Here is a 24,254-nt window from a genome sequence, read left to right as displayed (position 1 = left end):
TCAGCCTACTATGTAGTATTTGTGTGGTTTAACTACCTATAGTTAAACCACACAAGTACTACATAGTAGGAAAAATTAAACCCATATGAAACACAATGGAAATAAAGTCAAACAATTCCATCAGACCTGATACGAAAATGTATTTTTGAATATCTAAAAAATAATATTTTAAACAAATACAGAAGTGCATTTTCGTATTAACCCGTAACTCATTAAAATAAAAATGGTCAAAATCCAACATTCTAAAAAACATTGATCATCTAAACTATCTATTAAACACATTTCTATGTTAAATAACTTTATAAACTACATATTACACAATCTAATTCTTAATTAGGCATGAATGGTGTGAATTGGGATACTTGGAAATTACATTTCCCCCTATCATGAGTAATTTTGGTTAACCTTGATGGAAAAAGCAATTCCTAAAATTGTTTATTCTTATTCAATCCCTTATCCCTAGTTTCAAACAACTCCATCCATGCAAATCCATCATCCTCATCTCACCACAACACCCTTCTCCCCTTTGACTCCATGCATGGCTTAGCTTCTCTTCACGTCACACCCACCACCACCATCCCACAACTTCTCACCCATTCAAAACTACCCCAATCCCCTCCAAAACAACAACACTTCACAAACAACACTTCAATCCATAACCGCATCTCATTCCTCTGCAAACATGTTCGAATCCAAGAAGCCGTCGATTCACTTTACCAATTGCCACAGCACTTCCGCATAGGACCCGACATTTACGGTGAACTCCTCCAAGGATGTGTCTATGCGAGAGCCCTCAGTTTAGGTCTTCAAATCCACGCCCACGTCATCAAAAAAGGTCCTTCCTTTTCATCAAACGAGTTCATCGAATCCAAGCTTGTGATTCTCTACGCAAAATGCGGCCTTGCGGATATCGCGGTTCATCTCTTTCGTAACGTTGTTCAAAACCAGAATCTCTTCTCTTGGGCTGCCATTATAGGCCTGCAAGCCCGAATGGGACTCTCCCAAGAAGCGCTGTTGAATTATGTTGAAATGATGGAGAAAGGGTTTCTCCCGGATAATTTCGTTGTCCCCAATGCTTTGAAGGCTTGTGGGGCACTCCGGTGGGGTGGCTTCGGGAAAGGAATTCATGGGTATGTCGTTAAAATGAATAAGGAATTTGATGGTTGTGTGTATGTTGCGACGAGTCTTGTTGATATGTATGGAAAATGTGGGTTTTTGGAGGATGCGGAGAAGGTGTTTGATGATATGCCTCAGAAGAATGTTATTGCTTGGAACTCAATGATTGCGGTCTTTGCTAGAAACGGAATGAATATGGAGGCTGTTGAGCTATTTAAGAAGATGAGATATCAGGGTGTTGAACTTAGTGAGGTTACGTTGGCGGGTTTTTTTTCGGCTTGTGCTAATTTGGAGGCAGTTGAGGAGGGAAAACAGGTGCATGCTCTTGTTGTTTTAATGGGATTTGAGTTAGGTAACATTTTAGGTAGCTCTATTATGAATTTTTATTCTAAGGTTGGTTTGATTGAGGAGGTTGAGTTAGTTTTTAGAAATATTGCGGTTTTGAAAGATGAGGTGACTTGGAATTTGATGATATCTAGTTATGTGCAGTTTGGAATGTTCGAGGAGGTGCTTGAGATGTGTGGTTGGATGAGGGAGGAGGAAAACATGAGGTTTGATTGTGTCACACTGTCTTCTTTGTTGGCTGTTGCTGCGGATACAAGAGATGTAGAACTTGGTAAGAAGTTACATGGGTTTTGCATTAGGAATGAATTTGACTCTGACGTGGTTGTGTTGAGTGGCATCGTAGATATGTATGCAAAGTGCGGCAGAATGGATTGTGCGAGAAGAGTTTTTTGTTTTGCAGTGAAGAAAGATCTTGTGTTGTGGAATACAATGTTGGCAGCTTTTGCGGAGAAGGGTTTGAGTGGTGAGGCTTTGAAATTGTTCTTTCAAATGCAACTGGAGAGTGTTCCTCCGAATGTTGTTTCGTGGAACTCTTTGATATTCGGTTTCTTTAGAAATGGTCAGGCTGTTGAGGCTCAAGACATGTTTTCGGAAATGCAATCATCGGGTGTAACGCCGAATTTGATCACATGGACTACTATGATATCTGGCTTGGCTCAAAATGGTTTTTGTTACGAAGCTAATACGGTTTTCCGACAAATGCAAGACGCAGGGATGAGACCTAATAGCATAAGCATAACTTCCGCACTGTCAGCATGCACAAATATGGCATTATTGAACTATGGAAGGGCAATTCATGGGTATGTTATGAGAAATTTCATGTCTTTTTCCCTTCAAATTACAACCTCTATTATTGACATGTATGCTAAATGTGGAAATTTGGATCCTGCAAAGCGTGTTTTCGTTATATGTTCAACAAAGGAATTGCCTGTGTACAATGCAATGATATCTGCTTATGCTTCACATGGTAAATCTGCAGAAGCCCTTGCACTTTTTAAAGAAATGGTGAAAGAACGTATAGTGCCGGATCACATAACTTTTACTAGTGCCTTGTCAGCATGCAGCCATGGGAGATTGCTGAAGGAAGGCCTAGAGCTTTTCAAATACATGGTGTGTGAACTCCAAATGAAGCCAAGTGAAGAACACTATGGTTGCCTAGTGAAACTCCTTGCAATTGATGGCCAGCTAGATGAAGCTCTTAGGATTATCTTGACAATGCCAAGTCCTCCAGATGCACACATATTAGGATCTCTGCTTGCTGCATGTGGACAGAATCATGAGACTGAACTTGCAGATTATATAGCAAAATGGTTATTGAAACTGGAACCAAATAATCCTGGGAATTATGTAGCTCTTTCAAATGTGTATGCAACTCTAGGAAAATGGGATAAGGTATCAAACATAAGGGGCTTCATGAAAGAAAAAGGTCTAAAAAAGATTCCTGGATGTAGCTGGATTGAAGTTGAACAAGAACTTCATGTATTTATTGCTAGCGACAAATCACATCCTAAAAAAGAGGAGATTTATATGATACTGGATTTGTTGGGATTTGAAATGTATTATGCAGACTATAAATAACCCTTTTGTACAGTTCCCATTGTATAATACAAGAGACTTAGGGGCTGTTTGGTATGGAAGAAACACAAAGGAAAAAAAGTTTAAGGAGGGAAAGATAGCTGATTATGAATATTTCCATCGTTTGGATCAAGTGTCAGAAGAGAAGGATAATGGTGTTTTTGGTGGGCCCCACATCTAAACCAGTCCATTTTTTCGAAGAAAGTGGAACGGAAGCATGGATTTTAATGAAAAGACACAAATTTCATTTTTTTTTGAATTACCAGCTTCACAATTTTGTATATATTGTCACTATTTTGTTACTAATTTGTAAATAAACTATTCATATTAAAGTACAATAAAATTGCACAAAATGGTCATGAGTTGGATTTTCTTGTGAATTTTTTTTGTGATGATTCATGAGTTGGATTTTCTTGGAAATTTCTTTTGTGATGATTCTTACGAATGATTATGAGTTAGAAATATTAATTGTTAGACTATAGAATCTCTTGATCTAAGGGGTGGATCACACTTTGTTAGACTATAGAATCTCTTGATCTAAGGGGTGGATCACACGGTAAGTTTTTAGAGATTGATTAATTGTTAGACTATAGGATGGAAAACAAGTGTAAGTTTAGAAATATGCCTTAACTCTTTTGGATGATGAAGAGAAATAAAACATATTTTAAAAGTTTTAAAAATAAAAAAGTTGAAAAACACAAATATTTTTTTGTGTTTGGAATATTCTAGAGAATAAGACACATCAATGATTCATGTGTTTTTATTTTATTTTATTATGGTGAAAATTGTTAAATCATCATGAGAATATTTTTATTTTGGGGTCTTCTTTAAGAGCAATACATTTTTGTGAGACACATTACATACTCATCCAAAATTTTAAGATGATATGTATATGAATTCTCTCACTTATAAATGTCAAAGTCTCCACATTTCTAAATAATATGAGACTTCCCCACACTACTCACATATATATAATTCTTTTTCAACAAAAATCAGAATCTTAATTCAATCTTTTAACATTTACTATCATTTATCATAAGATTTGAACCTAAACACATATTTTTCTTTTTGAGTGATATATTACTAACATGTTTTCATACTTTAGAGTTTATTTTTTGTTTTTATGACCATAGAGGCTTCGGGTACATGATGCTGATGCTGCTCAACAATCATGTCTTGGAAAGAGAGTTCAAATCTAGACTCAGGTATGTGTTGCATCATCTCCATAAGCTTTTTCTTTTATTCTAAAATGTTTTTGCTCTTTGTAGGTGTGAAGTCCAAAAACAAAAGTAGTCATAGATGTCAAGAATTAAAAACAAATCCTATAGAAGTATATTTTTGGATTTATTTCAAAAATATATTTATAGACTATTTTTCGGACAAAAAATGAAGGTGTAATTCAATTACGTATGAAATCAATGTATTTGTGGTGCATCTGAAAATACATTTGAACTCTATAGACAGTTTTAATTTTTAACAAGGGTGAAAGAGAACCCCTTAAAGTGTGAGAAGTATACCCCCGACTTTTTAGACTATCCTTGTTCCTTTTGCTAGTCGCTTTGAGCATATATCCTTTATTTGTGATTATAATCACATTACAAGCCCTTATTTGGGTACATTTTAAAAAATAAAAGAAAAAAGATACTCATAAAAAATTAATAATAATAAAATGAATAAAAGAAAAATGTGTATACTTGTAAAAAGAGAGAAAGAAAGTCAAATCTTTATAATCTTAATACCATTCGCCGAGTGGTTAAAAATAGAATTGAATGAACCAAGGACATAGTGCATAACTCCAAATTGTAAAAGCTATTATTTCTAAAATTATTCCACTTAAATCTAAGCCAAGTTAAAACCCTAAAAGACTATATAAACACATGATCATGATTTTAGTATTGATTGATATTGTCAATCCATATAAGCACTCCAGAGAGTTTTGCGTGATTGTGTACGGAGGAAAATTGAACTTGAGGGAAAATATGAAGAATTTAACTGTAGAATAAGTGTTAACTCGATTGTAGAATAAGTGTTAAAGGGATTTCTTGTGTATAAGTGAGTTAGACGTCTCACATTGCTTGAAAAGGAAGAGGTTGTACACTTTATATGCGAGAGGACCCATAAACTCAAAATTAGGGCTACAAGGCTTTTATGCTTATGGGAAATCCCATATCTCTAAGAACTTGGAATAAGCAAGTCTTTGCTAATTTGGATTATCGAATTGAGTATCTCAGACTCGTGGTTGGGAATTTGGACTTGTTGGCTAACCATAAAGTCCTCTTTGTGGAGGAGTTGGATACTAGCTCTAGGGCCATTTCTGATTTTTGGATGCTTTTAAGGACGAAAGACTTTCAACTATGCTAAAGAGAAAGGGCTAAGTCAATTAAGGATGAGGATGTCAATTCACATTTTTTTCATGTTTCGATTAAGTTTATGAGTAGAAGAAATTTGATCTTAGCCCTCAAGGTGGGTAACAAGTGGATTGAAAGGGTAGCCTATTCCATTCGGCAAAAGGTTATTAATTATTTCTCTAAGCGTTTTCAATAATCGAATTTATATTGGCCAATACTTGATGGGGTCCCCTTTCGGTCCCTGGATGTGAAGGATAATATGGGCTTGACACCCCATTTCCTCCTTAAAGAGATGGATAAGGTTGTGTCTCAATGTGATGAGAATAAGAGTCTAGGTCTTGATAGATTTAACTTTTCTTTTTTCAAAAGGTTCTGGAATTTGATGAGGGATGATGTGGGAATTTTGTTTTCCGAGTTCCATCGGTTTTCATCACTACCCCATAACTTTTTCTCCTTCATTGTGACTCTTATCCCTAAGATTAAGATTCCTTCTTCCTTGGGAGAATTTTGGCTTATCTCATTTGTGGGGTCTCTTTATAAGTTGGTAGCCAAAGTTTTGGCCAAGAGACTAGGGTCGATTATAGACAAGCAGATCTCACCTAATCAGTCGACTTTCTTAAAAGGAAGACTGTTGGTTGATGGAGTTAAGACAGTTAACGAGGTGATTAATTTTGCGAGATGCACCAGAAAATATTGTCTTGTCTTTAATGTTGACTTTGAGAAAGCTTATGACTAGTTAATTGTAGCTTCTTGGATTATATGAGGATCAAAATTGGGTTTAATGTTAAGTGGTGATCCTAGATTTGTGTCGGTGTGTTTTCTAGTAATTTGGTTGTGTTGGTTAATGGCTCCACTGCTTAGGAGATTAAGATCAAATGAGGGTTGAAGCAAGAAAATCCTGTGGCTCAATTCATTTTCCTCTTAGTGGCAGAAAATCTTAATGTGTTGATTGGGAGAGCTTCTGAGCTTAGTATTTTTCTAATTTAAAGTTAGTTGATCTATTTTGGAGGTCTCCTGTCTCCAGTATGCAGATGATACCTTAATTTTGGTTGATCCTTTGATCGAGAATCTATAGACTATCAAAGCGATTCTTAGGGGATATGAGTTAGCGTCAGGCCTTGAGGTTAATTTTTTAAGAATAATTTGATTGAGATTAATGTTGACCCTCCTTTTTTAGAGTTAGCTCAGGATTTTCTTCATCGCAAGATTACGTCTACCCCTTTTAAGTATTTAGTGTTGCCTGTAGGATCTAACCTTCGGTTGGAAGTCATATGTGAACCGCTTGTTAACTCGATGATGATGAGACTTCATTCTTGGAACCATAGGTATGCCAGTCTTAGAGGGAGAGTGTAACACCTCAAAATTTGCCCTCCTCTCTTGGGACTAGCATTAACATATTTGCATATCATTTTAGGACATTAGGCATTTCATATTGCATATCATGTGGTTACAGTGTGCAAGCCATCTTCCCAAGTCTTAATCAGGAGATAGGAAGTCAGAAGGTGCAAGCCAGGGTTTTATTGATTGATCATGGGCCATCTGAGGATTGGGGCTGTGGATTAGGGTTTCATGATTCTCAAGGGTATTGGTCTTCATATTGATTGAATTGATACATCATCATCATGGTTGGATGTCATCAGAAGATTGAAGAAGATTCCTTGAGATTAGGGTTTTGACCACAGGTCAACCCTAATCAGTTGTATTGGGCCAATCAGGGCTGGATCAGGAGATGAGGTTTCTGATGGTTATGAGGTTCATTTTGTGATTATATGGTGATTATTGAGGCTAGGGTTTCACCCTTGAGCCATTTCAGTTGGAGATTGGGGTTCAATTTGATCTATGCATTGCCAGATTCATCTATCAGATGAAAAGTCAACTGTGGTCAACTGTACATGATCTGATGGATTTGGAGGTGGAAATGAGTTGGATACACTTCATTCATGTTGGAACAAGTGTTGAATGACATCTCAAAGCTTAAGAATGAAGAAAATCAAGTCAGGACAAAAACTGCCAAAAATAGAAAGTGACTTGTAGCTGAAGTTTCCAAAAATGGAAAGTTTTTGACCTCAAAAACAGATGTCCAAGGAAGCTTCAAATGAAAAATTGTTCAACATGACAGATGTAGATCTTGTTCTCACCTTTCCAAAAAGTCCAAGAACTTGAAAATCCAATGTACGGTTTGCAAAATATGGCTCAGTGAATTTCAGAAAAGACCCGTAATCAGGAGGTCATAACTACCACATACTTTGTCCAAATTGCAAGTTCTTTATATGCACAAACTCCATTTGACATGTACTTTGAGGGTGCATCATTGGATTTGTTCAAAAATGGCCAAGGCAAAAAGTCACTTTTCAACTGGACAACTGAATTGGACCAGGGGCAAAATCGTCCAAAAGTTAAAATAATTGGAATTTTTGAATGGGACTTTTTCCAACACCTCAGGAATGGCATTTTAAGTGTGTTTGAATATTCATTTCATGGTTAATGCACATGGTTTGAGTTTTGTCTTGAAAAATGGAAATGACAAAAATGGACATTTTGCAAATACATGGTGAGTTTGAGAAATACATGACCAATTGCAATGGGAATTGTTTCTACACTTCACATATGGTGTTTTGGACATGTTGGAACCAATTGTGAGCTGGCATGTGCTGTCATTGTGTATGGACCAATTTGCCCTCATTTGCAAAAATTACATTATCACTTAATTAAGCCAAATGATAATTAACAAGATTAGAGCTTGGATTAAGGGTGCATATAAATTACAAATCATCTCCTAATCATAACTAACTCTCACAATTACCAAGAACAGATCTAGAAACCTCTCATTCTCTCCATTTTGCTCAAGAACACACCAATCTTCAAATCCAAATTTCTTCCTCAATCTTCAACCAAAACTTGATTTTCTTTTTGCTGTGATCTTGTTTCAACATGTACTAGGACTGTTTTCATGATTCATCATCAATCAAGCCTTGCATCGCAACTGTTCAAGAACACCTCAACAATGGCAAATTCGAATTAAGAGCTCTAGGATCAACATCAAGTGGAACTGGACGCGTCATTCACCTTCCACAAGGCTCTAGTACAACTGTTTTGAAGAGTTGGAGCTTAAAGCCGCGATCTACGCACTGCCATTGCCGGTATGTCGAAATTTTGAATCTCCTGTTTTGTTCGATTGATAGGTGCTTTGTGTAGTGCATTTCTTGTAGAATCCAATGGTGCTTGCGGTTTATAGAATGGTTGACTGTAGCTTAAGAAATCGCGATTTGAAGATAAGAACATAAACCCTAACTCACTCGATTTGGTTGATTTAGGAACTTTTAGGTCATGATAGTATGATATTTGTGATCCTCTTGTTGAGACGGTTACAACGAGTATGGCCGCGTCCATTTCTGTTAACATTTGATGTTCATGTGATTTTCGAAATTCTGGAAAATGTGTGAGGAAGACGATGGAAAAGTTGAGTTTGATCCAAATTCCTGTTTGAATTTTTGAAACTTGTGTTTCCCGCCAGCGCCAATTATAATTACTCATAATTTTCTGATATTTCATTTTAATTCTTAAAAAATATTTAACACTTTAAAAAATTCATGAAAAATAGTAAAAAAAATCAGAAAAATATGAAAAAAAATTGTGTTGACTTTGTTGACTTGTGTAGGATTTTTTTGACCTATTGGTCAAAGTTGTGCTTGGTAGGATTTTCAATTGACCTAGGGTTTTCCATTGTATGTCCATTTTTGACACATGTTTGTAATTTGATCATGAAATACTCATATCATAAAATAAATGGCTGAAAATTTTTGTGGTGGTTCTTGACTCATTGAGGATTATTTATATGTAAATTTCATGAATTTTTGATACCTGGTTAGAGAGCAGCAAATTCTGGAACTTAGGTGTGACAATTTGTGTCACACCTCTTGATGTCAACTTGTTGAATTTAATTGGATGACCTATGCATGTTGGAATTGGCTGAAATTTTGCATGATGAATTGTTGATATGTTAGGATGTTGTATGAATTTTTGTAGAATTTTTCACTGTATTTTCAATTTGATCATGATTTTTCATTTCTGGTGATTGAAATTGCAAGCTCATGTGATACATGTTGGTAGATTGATTGGGAAATCCTCATATTGTATTGTATGGCCATGAAATTTGATATGCATGAACTAGACACGTTGTGTGACCTCCCTGTTTTGGTCTCATCCATTTCTTTTTTGTTTTCAATGAGATATGCATTTTTGAATTGGATGTATGCATTGATAGTGTGAATTGAAGCATGTAATTGTGTCTGTTTTTGTGGATTTTCATTGACATGGTTTCATTTGCCCAATTAAGCTCAAATTTGACATGGTAGACCTTGATTGACCCCTGTTTAGGTGTAATTAATTTGAGAATTTTTGGATGTGTTTTGGTATGGATTTGAATGCAATAATTCTGTTTGTATGCTTGGTGCTTCATTTGAACCAATGTGCCTTGTTTTGTGCATGAATTGAACATAATGGATGATATAGACATGGGACCAATGATGTTTGCTCTTGTTTGACTTTAATTTGAGTTTTGATTGTGAATGCCTTGCTGTTTTAACTTTTTTGTTGCTTTTGGACCCTAGGCTTGGCCTAGTGGTCTAGTTGCTAATATTTGCTTGGTTTTTCAGGATCAAAAGCATAAGGCACATGGAGAATGATGCAAATCAATTTTAATTGATGTTGTTGATGTTTGTATATTAACATAGCATTGTTTTGTAGGTGTTGAAGCTTGGGCTTAAGCCTTGAGCTTGCCTTGTGTTGTGCATAGTTTGTTTAAACTGGTTAACTGTTTGTTGTTTATGGTTTGTCTGCTTGAGTACTGACTGAGTTTGATTGTTTCCAGGTACTTTAGTTGCTCAGTTCCTTGTGAACTATTGCTTTGCTTTGCTTTGCTTAAGCAACTTGCATAGAGGTATAACCTTCTTACTTCATGTAGTCTGGAGACCCGGCTGTTACCGGGCCGGGCAAATAAATGTCTGAAGTCCTCCTTAAGAGGCAATGATTGTGGTTGTTTATTTTTAAGCCCAAGCAGGTGAAAGTCCTTTAAATAAGGCAATTGGTGGAAGGTAGGGGTATGCAGCCTACCCCCCACTATTCAGTTGAGTCTTCTCCTTGCTCCCATTACATGGTTGTAGCATTGAGATCAAAAGCCCAAGATCCTGTGCAGTGCACATTGTGTCTGAGTCATCGAGTATAGAAGGGTTCCCCTATTCTGGACCCATGCTCATTTGTCAGCTCTCCCTGGTTAGGGATAAGAGCTGTGAGGTCTGATCCTCACTTCATCCTATCATCTGCTTCACCTTAGCCTCGTAATGGCAAGGTTAAGAGCAAACACAGCCTGTACAGACGATTGCTTAGGCAGTCAAACCTGATTGATTGAGCCCCTTGTTTGGCTATAGTGCGTGTTATGTGGATATCTGATTGACATGCTTGTTTGAGATACCTGTTCTCATTTGATGATATATGATTGTATGCTTGTGTGCTAGCTTCTTTCCTGGTTAGGTTAGTTTGCTTATGCAAGTAGGATAGAAAACCGAACTTAGGGTGACTTTGCATGACAACATTAGGCTCGAGTCTCAGCTCCCTAGTGTCGTGTTTTCCCCTCGGTTTCTGGTTAGCAATTTAGTCCCTTTCAGGGGAACTACATCGCCCTGATCCTCGTTCCAGACGAGGTATGTAGGCAGGTGGTCGTGCGAGACCACTCCGGGCAACCTTTTTCTTTTTTGCGTGCGTTAACTTGTTATCTGATTGTGTGTTTTGGCTCGGATGCCGACGTAAGCCCAGTGATTGGCAGTCGGGCTCCACGTTTGCCGTTTTGAGTGTGTTTTGGTTCGGATGCCGACGTAATTCCATCCAGTGGTTGTCGGGCTCCATGTTTGCCACCCTTGCTTGTTTGTATGTTTTGTGTTGTTTGGCGTGCGTAAGCCGAACTACAGAGGCTCTGATTCTTGTTCCAGACAAGATATGTAGGCATAAGGTGCGATACCTTATCGAGCTCGTTCCTCCTAACCCCACCTGCGTTCCCTTGTGTGTGTGTGTGATGTTTAGTAACCTTTTCTTTATTCTAGGACGTGGATCCCGTCGAGTACGACGGACGTGAGGGGTGCTAATACCTTCCCCTCGCGTAACCGACTCCCGAACCCATTCTCTTTGGTCGCGAGACCATGTCTTTCCAGGTTTCTCTGAGCGTTTCCTTTCCCTATCTTGGGATAAATAACGTTTAGTGGCGGCTCTGTGTGTTTTTATTTTTAGCTCGCCGGTTGATTTTTCGCAGGGTGCGACAGCTGGCGACTCTGCTGGGGACGGCTGATGTAGACCTATGCTGGTCCATCGTCCCTAAGCGAGTCTCTCCTAGCGTTCTAGGATTGGTTTGGGTTGCTTATTGTGTGTTATTTATTGCATTTATTATTCTAACCAGTGTATATATTTGCATTAATGTCTGCATGCATCATACTATCATGTCGCCGTCCTCTATACAGGTGGTTCCTCTGTTTTGGGGTGGGAGTTACTCGAGGTAAAAGGCCCAATACCCAGGCTATGAGTGAAATCTAGGAAACCTAGGAATAGAGTGATTCATGGGAAGCGGGTGGTATGGCGCCACTTAGCGGAACATTGATATCACGAGCAGTTCAGACCCTGGTGGGATATTATCGTTACATACTTCGGGTGTGTATATGATGGTATTCTGCGAAAGGTTATTTATGCTGCGTTTCTTTCGACTTTACCCTGGCCTAGATGACACCCGTGAGTGGGGAGGGAATGATCATTTTAACAGGTACAGATGGTGACTGTTGGTGATTGATGGTGACTCAGATGGTGACTAATGGTTCCGTGGATCCGAGTCATATTTATAAGTCGGATTTATGGCCGTTTATTTTTGAGACGCCGAGTGCTGTCCGTGGCATTTATCAGTGGGAATCCGTTTATTTCGGATTCCCCGCGCCGAGATATTTTATCAGTGGGGATCCGTTTATTTCGGATTCCCTGGGCCGATTCAGATGGTGATGGTGTGTCTGATCAGAGACCAGTGGTGATGATGATGTATCTGTCTTCCGTTTATTTCGGAACCCGTGGGTCAGAATTGTGATTGTGCACTCCTCAGATGGTTATGATCTGTTCAGAGACCAGATTCAGTGCAGATGATCAGATGGCTTGGAGGATGGCAACGCATTGCATTCATTCATCAGCATCATTACATCTTGCATTAATTGCATCTAACACATGTTTATCCATATGCAGGGACACTTTTGATCGAGATTCTGGTTGAGAGACTTTCTGTTTAGAGATGAGGACCGGCCTGAAATACAACATTGCCTACAGTTTCTTCGATCCAGAGATTGGTGTGCTGAAGGAGATGATAGCATTGATCACTCCCGACCATGTGGGGACGTTTAGAGAGGCATATGGCGGTATCCTGAAGATGGTTTTCAGGCTCACTGACAGTGACAGAAGCGCCATCCATACCCTTCTCCAGTTTTATGACCCGGGGCTGAGATGCTTTGTATTTCCAGATTATCTGTTGGGACCTCTGATGGAGGACTATGCTGGCATCCTGAGTATTCAGATCCGTGATCAGATTCCGTTCCATGTCACCAGAGCAGAGCCTGATGTCCTTGGAATTTCACGTGCTCTTTATTTGAGTCCGGAAATGGTCAAGGAAGGATTGAAGGAAAAGGGGAAGTTACCCGGTTTTCATTTGAGTTTCTTGGAGGCTAATACCAAGGAACATGCTGCTATGGGTAACTGGAAGACGGTGTGCGCATTGATTGCTGTGAGCATTTATGGGATTGTTTTGTTTCCTAATCAGAAGAATTTTGTGGACTATAATGCTATCAGATTGTTCATGCAGAAAAACCCTATTCCTACTCTGGTCGGGGATGTTTACTATTCAGTGCATAACAGGAATGAGAAGAGGCGTGGTGGCTTGATCAGATGTTGTTCCCAGTTGCTCTTCAAATGGTTCATGGGGTATTTGCCTTCTCGAGGTGCCTTCGTTCAGATGGATCCTAGTGTCAAGTGGTCCTTCAGGTTGATGGGTATGCGGGCTGATGATATTTCTTGGACTCATAATGGTTTGGCTGGCCGGGATCTTATATGCAGTTGTGGGAGTTTACCTAATGTGCCTTTGGTAGGAGTTCAGGGTTGCATTAATTACAACCCAATGCTTCTCAGGAGACAGATGGGGTTTGCTATAGAGGGTCCTCCTCTCGGGCAAGAGATTCAGGAGTCCTTCTATTTCCCGATTGATGGTAACCAGACCAAGCTGAGGCAGGTATTGGATGAGTGGCGTGACATTCAGAGGAAGGGTAAGGTTCCTTATGGGGAAGTTAACTGTCGGTATTTTCCACTATTCAAAGATTGGTTGCGAAAGAGGATTGAAGCTACATTTCTACCATTTCCTGGAGGTGATCCTGCGTGTCCTATGATTGAGGGTCCAAGTTCTTCTGTCAGCATGGAAGAATTCCTTGAGATGAAGAGGGCCAGAGACCAGTTACTTGCAGAGAAAGTTGAGTTGGAGAGAAGTGTTGCTCGTTTTCAGGCAGTTAATCAGGAGATCAAGGTAAAGATGGAAGAACAAGACAAGCGACATGCTTTGGAGGCCAAACGCTTCGAAATGGATACAGCCTACTATGGGGAGATCAGCCAAGCTTTAGCATCATCCAACCGGGAGCACGACATCACGAGGGAGAAGCTGTTCAGAGCATCGAAGGTCATTGAGGATGAGAAGAGGAGGCAAATCCTTGCCAGGGATCAGAGAGAGGAGAGAGTCAGAAGCCTCATTGCTGAGTGGGAGACCAAGCTGAAGGTCAAGGAAGCAGAGAATCTGAAGATCAGGGCTGAGAGAGATCATTATGTTGCTGAGAGAGACCATTACTTCAGACAGATGAAGATTCATCAGAAGGAAGTTGGGAGATTGCAGCAGGAGAACACCGAGCTCAGGTTCGCCGCAGAGTTCGCGAGGATGGAAGATGAGATAGGGCCATCTGTGGGACCCTCATCCAGTTAGATCTTTCATTTGTGTTGGATTACCGTCAGGCTTGTTGACGGAATTCACTTGTCTGTATTTCTTTCCTATTCTGGAGGATTGTATTTGATTTTATCTGGTTGATGTATGACTATGACACTGTTTGTGCACTCTTTGGTTATGTGATGGTTATTTTCAGTCAGTGATTAATCTTCAAGCTTTATTTGCTTTGCCGTATGCACTCACACAGGCACACACATGGTTGGGGGTATCCTGCTAAATCACATATCTCCGATCTGCACGATAAAATCAAACACTGAATATCAGAATATTGATGCCGGATTATTATTTGTCTCAGTGATGCCAGGATCGAGAGACAAAGTGTCCTTCCTATGAATAGACACTGCATCCATGCATTGATCATAATGACTGTGCTTTATTTTGCAGGTGTTTGTTATTAACGTGCTTGCTTGTGACAGGAATCATTGCTCGCGCTCGAAGGACAGTACCTTTGCACTCAACACGTCCTCACAGATATTACACCCGAAGGAATACACCCAGACTCATGGAGCTTCCTAGTGCAGACATGCTTGAACTAAAGGATAAGATGAACGAGCTGATCAATATAATGCAAGGTTTTGCAATTGGTCAGAAAGCGCTGGCGGATAAAGTTGAGAAACTCGAGCGGGTTTCTGCTCAGAACAGTGGGATCAACCTGGATGGAGTCTCCAACCAGGGGCAGGGATCTCGTGATGGGGGAAAGAGGACAACAGTTGGTCTGGTGAATAATGCTGGTGCTGCTGGTCAACCTGGGCCTAGTCAGAATATGAAAGACAACTTTGTGCCTCCGTTTTATGGGTTTGACGAAGATCAGGAGGAAGATAGAGAGGCTGACCAGTTCTCTATGCGAAATGAGCCTTTTGTGCCTTACGACATTCCTCCTCAGAATAAGGAAATCCAGCTGCTGGCTGAGAAAATCAAAGTGCTGGAGAGCTATGCCACGCCTGGGGTGGTAAATATGTCCAACATGGGGCTGGTGGAGGGGATTGTAATCCCTCAGAAATTCAAGGCGCCCGCATTCGACAAATACAATGGCAGTTCTTGCCCGGAAACTCATCTCCAGGCATTTGTCCGCAAAATCTCAGCATACACCGCGGATCAAAAACTGTGGATGTACTTTTTCCAGGACAGCCTGTCTGGAGGCTCCTTGGAATGGTACACCAAGTTGAGATCGTCCGATATCAAAAGCTGGCAAGATTTGGGAGATGCTTTCTTTAAGCAGTACCAGTTTAATGCAGATATGGCTCCGAGTCGTACCCAGCTGCAGGGTATGTCTCAGAAACATAATGAGGGCTTTAAAGAGTATGCGCAAAGGTGGAGAGAGTTGGCTGCCAGAGTTCAACCTCCGTTGGTAGATCGGGAGATGTCTGATTTGTTTATGGGGACCCTGCAGGGGCCATTTGCTGAGAGGATGGTAGGTTGTCCTGTCACCAACTTCTCCGACATTGTGGTGGCGGGGGAAAGGATAGAGAGTTGGTTAAAGCTGGGCAAAATTCAGGGTGCGTCTTCTTCTTCTTCTGGTACGAAGAAACCATTCGGCAATAATGGTGGGCAGAGAAAGAAGGAAGGAGACACCAGCGCAGTGTACACGCAGCGCGGACCCGGTAGGGAACGTTACTTCCAGCATACCGCTGCGGTAACAATTCCTGCTGAGTCTCATTCAGCACAACCGCAACAGCAACAGCAACAGAGACAACAACCCTTTCAACAAAGACCACAAAGGGCTGGTTATCAAGTCCGGGGCAGAGCGCAGGACAGACAATTCGATAGGCCTCCGGTGACCTATGCCTTTTTGTTCAAAAAGTTGATGGATTTGGGCCTTGTGCAAACCAGAACTCTGGCACCTTTGAGACCTGATCAGAGGCCAGCCAGTTATGATGAGACTGCGAAATGTGAATTCCACTCAGGTGCGCCTGGGCATAATATTGAGAACTGTAAAGCTTTTAAGCACACAGTTCAGGATTTAGTTGATTCCAAGGCTATTAATTTTGCTCCATCCCCCAATGTCAATGCAAATCCCATGCCTGCGCATGGTCAGAGGGGGGTGAATGCAATTTCTGAGGAAAGTCGAGTTGGGCTATTTGATGTTGATCAGCTGAAGACGCCTTTGGCTGAGGTCAAGAGGCAGTTGTTAAGAAATGGGGTTTACCCGGGCTGCGGGTTTGAGTGTGCTGAGTGCACTATTTCTGCAAATGGTTGTGAGCTTCTGAGGAAGCATGTCCAGGGGCTGATGGACGATGGGGAGATTGTGATCGAGAAGTCTGAAGGGAAAAAGGAGGAGGTCTCCACCATAACCATTTTCTATGACCCGGTAGATTTGTCAAATCTGGTGGAGGAGGCCCCAGTTACCATCACGGTACCTGGGCCAATTCCATATGACAAAGATGATGCCGTACCTTGGCATTATGGTGGGGAGGTATATTGTAATGGTGAGAGGTTGGAGGAACAATCCGCTAGTGAAACCACCGTGCTAAGGGTGGATAATGCCAGTCCCAGCGGTTTCACTCGCAGCGGTAGGTTGTTTGCTCCCGACGCATTGAGGAGGGGGGAGGAAGAAAAAGAGAAAAAAGAAAAGGCCGAGGCTTTAGCCAGGGCAAAGGGAAAGGCTGTGGTGGATAATGGTAGTACTCCTGTGATGACACCGGCGCCTGCGGGGTCGGATAATAAATTTGATGATGAAGCTGAGGAATTTCTGAGGATCATCAAGAAGTCAGAGTACAAGTTGGTTGATCACTTGCAGCAGACTCCTTCAAAAATCTCAATTCTGTCACTGCTGTTGAGTTCTGAGGGTCATAGGGAGGCTTTGTTGAAAATATTGAAGAAAGCTTATGTTCCTCAGGAGATCACAATCAACCAATTGGAGACGGTCGTATCCAACGTGCATGCTAGCCATGGGCTGGGCTTTACGGATATGGACCTGACAGTGGACGGCAGGAATCATAACCGGGCTCTACACATTGCCATGGAATGCAAAGGAGCCGTGCTTTCGCATGTGCTGGTTGATACCGGTTCCTCTTTGAATGTGTTGCCTAAGAAGGCCCTGGCAAAGCTTAATTGTGATGGGCTGATTTTGACCCCGACTGATTTAATTGTGCGGGCTTTTGATGGGTCAAAGCGAGCCGTATTCGGGGAGGTGGAGTTACCAGTAAAGATTGGCCCGGAGGTGTTTAAGTCAACCTTCTATGTTATGGACATCCAACCAGCTTACAGTTGCTTGTTGGGTCGCCCATGGATTCATGCTGCGGGAGCAGTTACGTCGACTTTGCACCAAAAGCTGAAATATGTTTGGGGAGGCCAGGTCGTTACTGTTTGCGGAGAGGAGGACATCTTTGTCAGCCACCTGTCTTCTTTCAAATATGTTGAGATGGACGGCGAAATATGGGAGACGCCTAGCCAGTCATTTGAAACTGTTAAGGTGGAGAATGCCCTGTTCGCCAAGCAAGAGGAAGAGAAACCGTCCATCGCTTCTTATAAGCAGGCTGCTGAGGTAGTCAAAAGCGGAGAGGCTCCAGGTTGGGGCAGAATAATGGAGGTCCCTGAGAAAAAAGACCGTTTTGGGGTTGGATATCAACCGGGCCGAGGCTTGGGACGAGGAAGAGGGGGTCGTACGTCTGTAACTTTCACGAGTGCCGGAATGCTGGATCCGGACCACATCTGCATGATGGGTGAAGATACTGACAGCGACTGTGACATGGACCGGTGGATAACGCCGTGCGAACCAGGGATGGAAATCCACAACTGGAAGGCCGAATAAATCATCCGGGTCACTCTCCTCGAAGAGTAATATTTTTCTTGTTTTCTTTCTTATTTGCATGCAAACCATGCGTGTTGCCCGACACGTAATGGTCCATTGTAAGGGCCACCTCATGTTTAAATTTGCAGAATTTTGCATCATTAATAAAAGGATGTTTTTCAGTTAAAAGCGGTGTTCCCTGTTTTTCATTTATTTTTGCAGTTTAAAAATTAAAAACAAATAAAAATGGCAATGTTTTCATTTTTCCTTTTCCATTTTTCACACCGGTTCTAAAGCAATGCATGAATCAACATTCATGCAGATGCGATTCCTCTCCGGATCTCATTGATAACAATCCTGTTACACCCTTGTATGACTTCGACAATCCGATCTATCTTGCTGAAGAAGAAGACGAAGAAGATTGTGAACTACCAGGGGAATTGGCCAGGTTGTTAAAACAAGAGGAGAAGGTCATTCAGCCGCATGAGGAACAGATTGAGGTCGTGAACCTGGGTACTGATGATGTCAAGAAAGAAGTGAAAATCGGGGCTGCCTTGGAGGGAAGTGTTAAGAGCAGAATGGTGGCATTGTTGAAAGAATATGTCGACATCTTTGCCTGGTCTTATCAAGATATGCCAGGGTTGGATACCGATATCGTTGTGCACAAGCTACCGTTGAGAACAGATTGTCCTCCAGTGAAGCAGAAGTTGCGCAGAACTCGACCTGACATGGCGATGAAGATTAAAGAAGAAGTGCAGAAGCAGTGGGATGCTGGTTTCCTTGCTGTCACTAATTATCCGCCATGGGTTGCGAACATTGTGCCAGTCCCGAAGAAGGATGGGAAGGTGAGAATGTGTGTGGATTACCGAGATCTGAACAGAGCTAGTCCGAAGGATGATTTTCCACTACCACACATTGACGTGTTGGTAGATAATACTGCTCAATTCTCGGTGTTTTCCTTCATGGATGGCTTTTCTGGCTATAATCAAATCAAAATGTCGCCAGATGATATGGAGAAAACAACGTTCATTACACCGTGGGGCACCTTTTGTTACAAGGTGATGCCATTCGGTCTCAAAAACGCCGGTGCTACTTATCAGAGAGCCATGGTGACTTTGTTTCATGATATGATTCATCATGAAATTGAATGCTATGTTGATGACATGATAGCAAAGTCCCAAACAGAAGAGGGGCATTTGGTAGATCTGGCCAAGCTGTTTGACCGGTTGAGACAGTTCAGACTGAGGTTGAATCCGAACAAGTGCACGTTCGGAGTGCGGTCCGGTAAATTGCTGGGGTTCATTGTAAGTGAGAAAGGAATTGAGGTTGATCCTGCAAAAGTAAAAGCAATAAAAGAAATGCCTGAACCGAGAACAGAGAAGGAGGTTCGTGGTTTCTTAGGTAGATTGAACTACATTTCACGGTTCATATCTCACTTAACAGCCACGTGTGAACCGATATTCAAATTGTTGAGAAAAGATCAAACGGTCAGGTGGAATGATGATTGCCAAGCGGCGTTTGAAAAAATAAAAGAGTATTTGCAGGAGCCTCCGATTCTGATGCCTCCTGTGGAGGGAAGACCGTTAATTCTGTACCTGACAGTCCTCGAGGGGTCTATGGGGTGTGTATTGGGGCAGCATGACGAGTCTGGTCGAAAAGAGCATGCCATATACTACCTTAGCAAAAAGTTTACCGACTGTGAAACAAGATATTCACTGCTCGAGAAAACTTGCTGTGCTTTGGTCTGGGCTGCTCGCCGACTAAGGCAGTACATGCTGGTTCATACCACTTTGTTGATTTCCAAGATGGATCCAATCAAGTACATTTTTGAGAAGCCAGCATTGACCGGACGAGTTGCGAGGTGGCAAATGATTTTGACTGAATATGATATTCAGTACACCTCTCAGAAAGCAATTAAGGGGAGTGTATTGTCTGATTACCTCGCCCAGCAACCTATTGATGATTATCAACCGATGAAGTTTGAATTCCCTGATGAGGACATCATGTTTCTCAAATCGAAGGATTGTGAGGAACCGATCCCGGAGGAGGGGCCTGACCCTGAATCCGAATGGATTCTGATGTTTGATGGGGCCGTTAACGTGAATGGAAGCGGTGTTGGTGCTGTTTTGGTTACGCCGAAGGGATCTCATATTCCTTTTGCTGCCCGGCTAACATTTGAATGTACCAACAACGTAGCTGAATATGAAGCTTGCATATTGGGGATTGAAGAGGCGATTGATTTGAGAATCAAGAACCTTGTCATATATGGAGATTCAGCTCTGGTGATAAATCAGGTTAACAGAAAATGGTATACGCATCAATCTCATTTGGTTCCGTATCGAGATTATACGAGGAGATTGTTGACGTTTTTCACCAAGGTGAAGATGCATCATGTGCCTAGAGAGGAGAATCCTTTGGCAGATGCTTTGGCTACTCTAGCTGCCTTGATTAAGGTGCAGAGGTGGAATCAATTCCCCAGTGTGGAAGTAGGTCGTCTGGATAGACCGGCTTATGTATTTGCTGTTGATACAGCGCCTGATGATGAAAAGCCGTGGTATTACGATATCAAGCGCTATCTTGAGACGCAAGAATATCCTGAGGGAGCGTCAAAGAAAGATAGAAAGACTCTGCGGAGGTTAGCCATGGTATTCTACCTGAATAAGGATGGGGTTTTGTATAAGAGGAATTTTGATTGGGTCTTGCTCAGATGTGTTGATGATGCAGAGGCAAGCCAATTAATGAAAGAGGTTCATGAAGGTTCGTTCGGTACCCATGCCAGTGGGAATGCAATGGTGAAGAAGCTGCTGAGAGCAGGTTACTATTGGATGACAATGGAGGCCCAATGTTTCAATTACGTGCGGAAGTGTCATAAATGCCAGATTTATGCTGACAAGGTGCACGTGCCTCCAAATCCGTTGAGCTTAATGTCATCTCCATGGCCGTTTGCTATGTGGGGCATTGATATGATTGGAAAGATTGAGCCTACAGCTTCGAATGGTCATCGGTTCATATTAGTGGCTATTGATTACTTCACCAAGTGGGTTGAAGCAGCCTCTTATACGAATGTGACGAAGCAGGTCGTGGCCAGATTTCTCAAGAGAGACATCATTTGCAGATATGGGGTTCCCGAGAGAATCATTACTGATAATGGTTCTAATTTGAACAATAAGATGATGGCAGAGCTGTGCCGGGAATTCAAGATTGAGCATCACAATTCTTCTCCTTATCGTCCGAAGATGAATGGGGCGGTTGAGGCAGCCAACAAGAATATAAAGAAGATTGTGCAGAAAATGGTGGTAACCTACAAAGACTGGCATGAGATGTTGCCATTTGCATTGCATGGGTATCGAACGTCGGTACGCACATCTACTGGGGCAACTCCATTCTCGTTGGTATATGGGATGGAGGCTGTATTACCTGTTGAAGTTCAGATTCCCTCTTTGAGAGTCCTGATGGACGTGAAATTGCAAGAGGCTGAATGGGTAAGGACCCGATATGAAGAGTTGAGCCTGATTGAGGAAAAGAGGCTAGCAGCCATCTGTCATGGGCAATTGTACCAGCAAAGGATGAAGCGTGCTTTTGACAAGAAAGTACGACCTCGGGTATATCACGTGGGTGATATGGTGCTGAAAAGGATCCTTCCTCCTCAAAACGATCGAAGGGGCAAATGGACACCGAATTATGAAGGTCCGTTCGTGGTTAAGAAGGTTTTCTCTGGTGGAGCCTTGTTGTTGACGACCATGGATGGCGAGGATTTTCCATCCCCTGTGAATGCGGACGCAGTTAAAAAATACTTCGTATAAATTGACCCGCTGGACGAAAAGAATAAAATAGTCCAGGCAAAAATGGGCATCCCGGCGAACCAAAAAACAGAAAGAAAGGTTCGGGCAAAAATTAGGGATAAAAAGAAAAATGTACACCCGGCAAGTCGAAAACCTGGAAAGGCGACTTGGGCAAGAAAGGGTATCCCGGTGGACTGAAAACCCGAAAGGGCGGTCCAGGCAAAAGAGGGATTGAAACGAACAACTGCGTCCAGCATGATCGTTTGCGCTTTGGTTAAAGCATCATGGATAATACCCGGTAGGGATCAGTCAGAAACGTCTTGTTCAGAAGGCAGAAAGCGTGGAGAGTCTGAGGACATAGGGGGTGTAACCGAGTTGGAACTCGATGAGATCACGAGTTTCACATTGCCATTAGGATAGATTTTTTCCTTTTGTGCGCAGTTACCTCTTTTCAGGAATTGCTTCCTTTTGTATTGCTCATTTGAGCCACACTTTTCCGATCAATAAAATGCATATTCAGTCAAATAATTTTGTTTTTTTGTTCTCATTATCGCTTTGATTGCAAAAACATCCAGATTATTTTGATAAAGAATCTTGCATTTTTAAAACATACAGGTTTCCTTCCAATGCATGTTTATAAGATTGAAAGCTTGAAATCTTATTTGGAAGGTTGAGTGACCCAAGTGTTGAAATCTTGACACGCCTGGGGCACGGTTTTATCTAACGATCTGTTTTGCAGGAACTGTTAGATACTTTTCACTCCCTTGCAGGTTGTGATGTGGAAGCTTTGACAAGAGAAATCCCCAGAGAGTCCGGTCAGGGACGAGTGTATGAAAAATGACGAAGACGTTGCGGCGTACGACGATTCTTGATAATAATCAAGAAGACTCTTCAAAATCAGAAAATTGGAGAGTATGTAATTCCCCGCAGAGTCCGCTCAGGGACGAGTGCATGAAGAAAGGACGGAGAGACGACGAGACGTCCGACGACCTTTGGAATTAACCAAGAGGACTCTTCAAAGTCGGAAAATCGAATTTCTGTATAATTCCAGGAGTACGTTCTCGTCGAGCGCGGGGCGGTTTGGAATACAAGATGATGGAGCAGAAAAGGTCCAGACGAGTCTGGGAATTCTCAAAAGAGGAAAGCTGATACGAGACTGGAAGGTAGATACCATGGTTCGATGAGTCGGCGGGTGTTCTGTACCTACTTTTCTCATGTCCCAGCTCAGTCCCCAAGCAGAGTTTAGGGAGCTATATCTCCAGCAAATCCAAGGTCTGTGACCTCTCCAGCCGAGTCAGGATGGTTATCCCCGGTAGGTTTGCAATGGTGTTTCCTCAGCAGCCAGGCCAGAAGGTTGCTATTCCCCGAGTGGAGCGGGTTTCAATGAAATATATCTCCAGCAGTGTTCATCCTACCTGTGGATCGGACATGTTCCCGTAGCGGACGGATTTTTGCATCCCCAGCTGAGTTAATTCTAACTATGGATTGCGTGGGTTGTCCCCAGCGGAGTAGTATGCGGTTCCCTAGCAGGGTCAAGGAGGTTCTTCCCCAGCAGGTGATGTATTGATGTTCCCCCCAGTTGAGCCTGGAGGTTGCTATTCCCCTAGCAGAGTCTCTGTGAGTGTTTCCCCAGCGGAGTCAGCAGGTATCTGTGAGGGTTTTCCCGAAGCGGAATCAGGATTGATATCCCCAGCAAGTCAAGATTGTTGTATCCCCACAGAGTGTTGGTGGTGCTTATCCCCAGCAGTTTCTCGAGCGGATTGGGTCAAGGAGGTTCTTCCCCAGCAAGGGTTGCCTTTTCCCAGCAGCAGTGTTATTCCCCAGCAGGGTGGAATTGGAGCGGTGACGAGTTCCTCAGCAGAGTGTCTCATGCTCCCCAGAAGAGTCCCTTGAGGGGGATACCTTTTTATGCATTCATCATGAAAAATAAGCATAGCATATTGCATAGAAAAATAAATAATCGCGTAGCATTTCCATAACTATGGAGCATTACGCAGAAAAAATCAATCATGCATCATTGCGAGCATAAGCTAGTCTCAAGCCGTGGTTACTGTTTGAGAAGTGGTTTTTGCCAGACAGCGAAGGTGTTACTCCGAGGAGTTTAGCCTCATGATTTGATCAAAGGTAGTTCCCCGGTAGTGCGATACTGGAGGAGGTTTCTGTCGTGCGAGATAGAGGGTGAAGATGTTACTCTGAGGAGTTTAGCATCATGACGTCAGTTCAGCAGTGTTCCCCAGTAGTGCGATATTGGAGGAAATGTTTCCGTCGGACAGAGATGGAAATGATATCAGAAGACGTTACGC

General features: G+C 41.9%; 1 protein-coding gene across 2 annotated transcripts; it reads left to right on the top strand.

Moving 5' to 3' along the window:
- Positions 1-366: 366 nt before the first annotated feature.
- On the top strand, positions 367-3,416 carry LOC127117757 (pentatricopeptide repeat-containing protein At5g55740, chloroplastic). 2 transcript variants are annotated; one of them, XM_051047865.1, is made up of 2 exons: positions 367-1,431; positions 1,606-3,416. In XM_051047865.1, the coding sequence occupies exons 1-2, from the start codon at positions 535-537 to the stop codon at positions 3,037-3,039; spliced, it is 2,331 nt and encodes a 776-aa protein (XP_050903822.1). In that variant the 5' UTR covers positions 367-534; the 3' UTR covers positions 3,040-3,416. The 2 variants fall into 2 exon arrangements, with proteins under 2 accessions (XP_050903822.1, XP_050903821.1); XM_051047864.1 differs by having other exon boundaries at positions 367-3,416.
- The last annotated feature ends 20,838 nt before the right edge of the window (positions 3,417-24,254 follow it).

The sequence above is a fragment of the Lathyrus oleraceus genome, chromosome 2, assembly GCF_024323335.1.
Source record: "Lathyrus oleraceus cultivar Zhongwan6 chromosome 2, CAAS_Psat_ZW6_1.0, whole genome shotgun sequence".
Taxonomy (NCBI): Eukaryota; Viridiplantae; Streptophyta; class Magnoliopsida; order Fabales; family Fabaceae; genus Lathyrus; species Lathyrus oleraceus.
This window is presented reverse-complemented; position numbering and strand designations above follow the sequence as displayed.

Excerpts from the sequence above, each read along its gene's own strand:
- LOC127117757 (XM_051047864.1), top strand. The coding sequence starts at position 535 with ATGCATGGCTTAGCTTCTCTTCACGTCACACCCACCACCACCATCCCA.